General features: G+C 38.6%; 1 protein-coding gene across 1 annotated transcript in view; it reads right to left on the bottom strand.

The window, feature by feature from the left end:
- Positions 1-1434, bottom strand: part of fbxl6 (F-box and leucine-rich repeat protein 6) — a 15805-nt gene that overhangs the window by 8281 nt on the left and 6090 nt on the right. Inside the window, 1 exon segment of the mRNA XM_015384424.1 lies at positions 913-1053. Within this exon segment, the coding sequence (XP_015239910.1) occupies positions 913-1053 (141 nt within the window).

Here is a 1434-nt window from a genome sequence, read left to right as displayed (position 1 = left end):
CTTCAATCAGTCGAAAGAAAATGATTTAACATTCTTTAAATAAGAACATGCATATCTTAGAATGAGGCTGCCTAGATACGCCTGGCCAGCCAAACCAAATTCTATTCAGTTTATTTCTATAGCTCCAATTCACATCGTGTCATCTCAGGTCACTTTCCAGTTCACCAGATCATCCAGTCAGATTGATTCAGATTGACCAGGGAGGCGTCCAGGAGGCATCCTAACCAGATGCCTGAGCCACCTCAACTGGCTCCTCTCGATGTGGAGGAGCAGCGGTTCTACTCTGAGTCCTCCCAGGATGACTGAGCTCCTCCCCCTCTCTAAGGGAGAGCCCAGACACACTACGGAGAAAACTCCTTTCACCCGCTTGCTGCATCATGACCATAGATGCGGGTAGGAAGCATCAATAAACGATTTATTGATTACTAAATTAGTGGATGATTATCAGAATAATTGTTTCAGCCCTATTTGAATGATGGTCAAAAAGGCTGATTTTGGGTGATTGATGGCAGATGAATGATCCCATTTATTACTAGTTTAACATTTGTTGCTATTATTTATTTACTGTGTGAAAAGTGGAAGAAAAATGAATTTTCTAAACACTAAAAAACAGCCTCTGTTCTTCACCAACAGCAAATAAAAACCTCAGAGTTTAGTTTAAGAACGTAGATCATTTGCAGTAGAATGGGTGACGTGGTGGATCTACACAGAATTCAAAACAAAGACAAACTTCTTACAAACACAGGAAGTCCACAGATGAAACTAATCCCACCAGAAAAGGGCGGAGCTTATTTTTTTAGACCAAAACCTGAAATCCCCAGAAGTTCTCCCTCCTGTTCGTGTTGAACTGTGAAAATACTGAATGCCTTCGATAAAAAGAATAAAATGCCGGAATGAGAGCTGCAGCATCAGCACATGTACCTGCGAGTGCTGCAGATTGATGGTCTGCAGGGAGCGGCTGTGCAGACCCAGGCTGTGCATCCCGCTCGCCGTCAGACCTTTGCAGTACGACAGGTGGAGGGAATGAAGGTGGGGACAAAACTTCGAAATGCTCTAAATGAGTCAACAAACAGAAACAAAGCCATATTTTTCATTTAGGCGATTTATTTCGATGGATTTTTGGTACATCTTTAATGTTTAGAATAAAATCATTCATTTTCAAAAGAGGAGTTTCTATGACGGAGTTTTAGGGCCAGGCTAGGGATTTTTTATTTCAAGAATAAAGGCGTAACATTACGAGAATAAAGTCATATAATTACAAAAATAGAGTCATCAAATTACCAGAATAAATTCTTAAAATTTTGATAGTTGTATAAAAGCAAGAATAAAGTAATACAATATTAAGAATAAAGTTGTAAAATAACAAAAATAAAGTCATTAAATTACGAGAATAAAGTAATTAAATTACGAGAATAAAGTCATAAAATTACGAGA

Source organism: Cyprinodon variegatus, unplaced genomic scaffold, assembly GCF_000732505.1.
Source record: "Cyprinodon variegatus isolate N-32 unplaced genomic scaffold, C_variegatus-1.0 Scaffold312, whole genome shotgun sequence".
Classification (NCBI taxonomy): Eukaryota; Metazoa; Chordata; class Actinopteri; order Cyprinodontiformes; family Cyprinodontidae; genus Cyprinodon; species Cyprinodon variegatus.
This window is presented reverse-complemented; position numbering and strand designations above follow the sequence as displayed.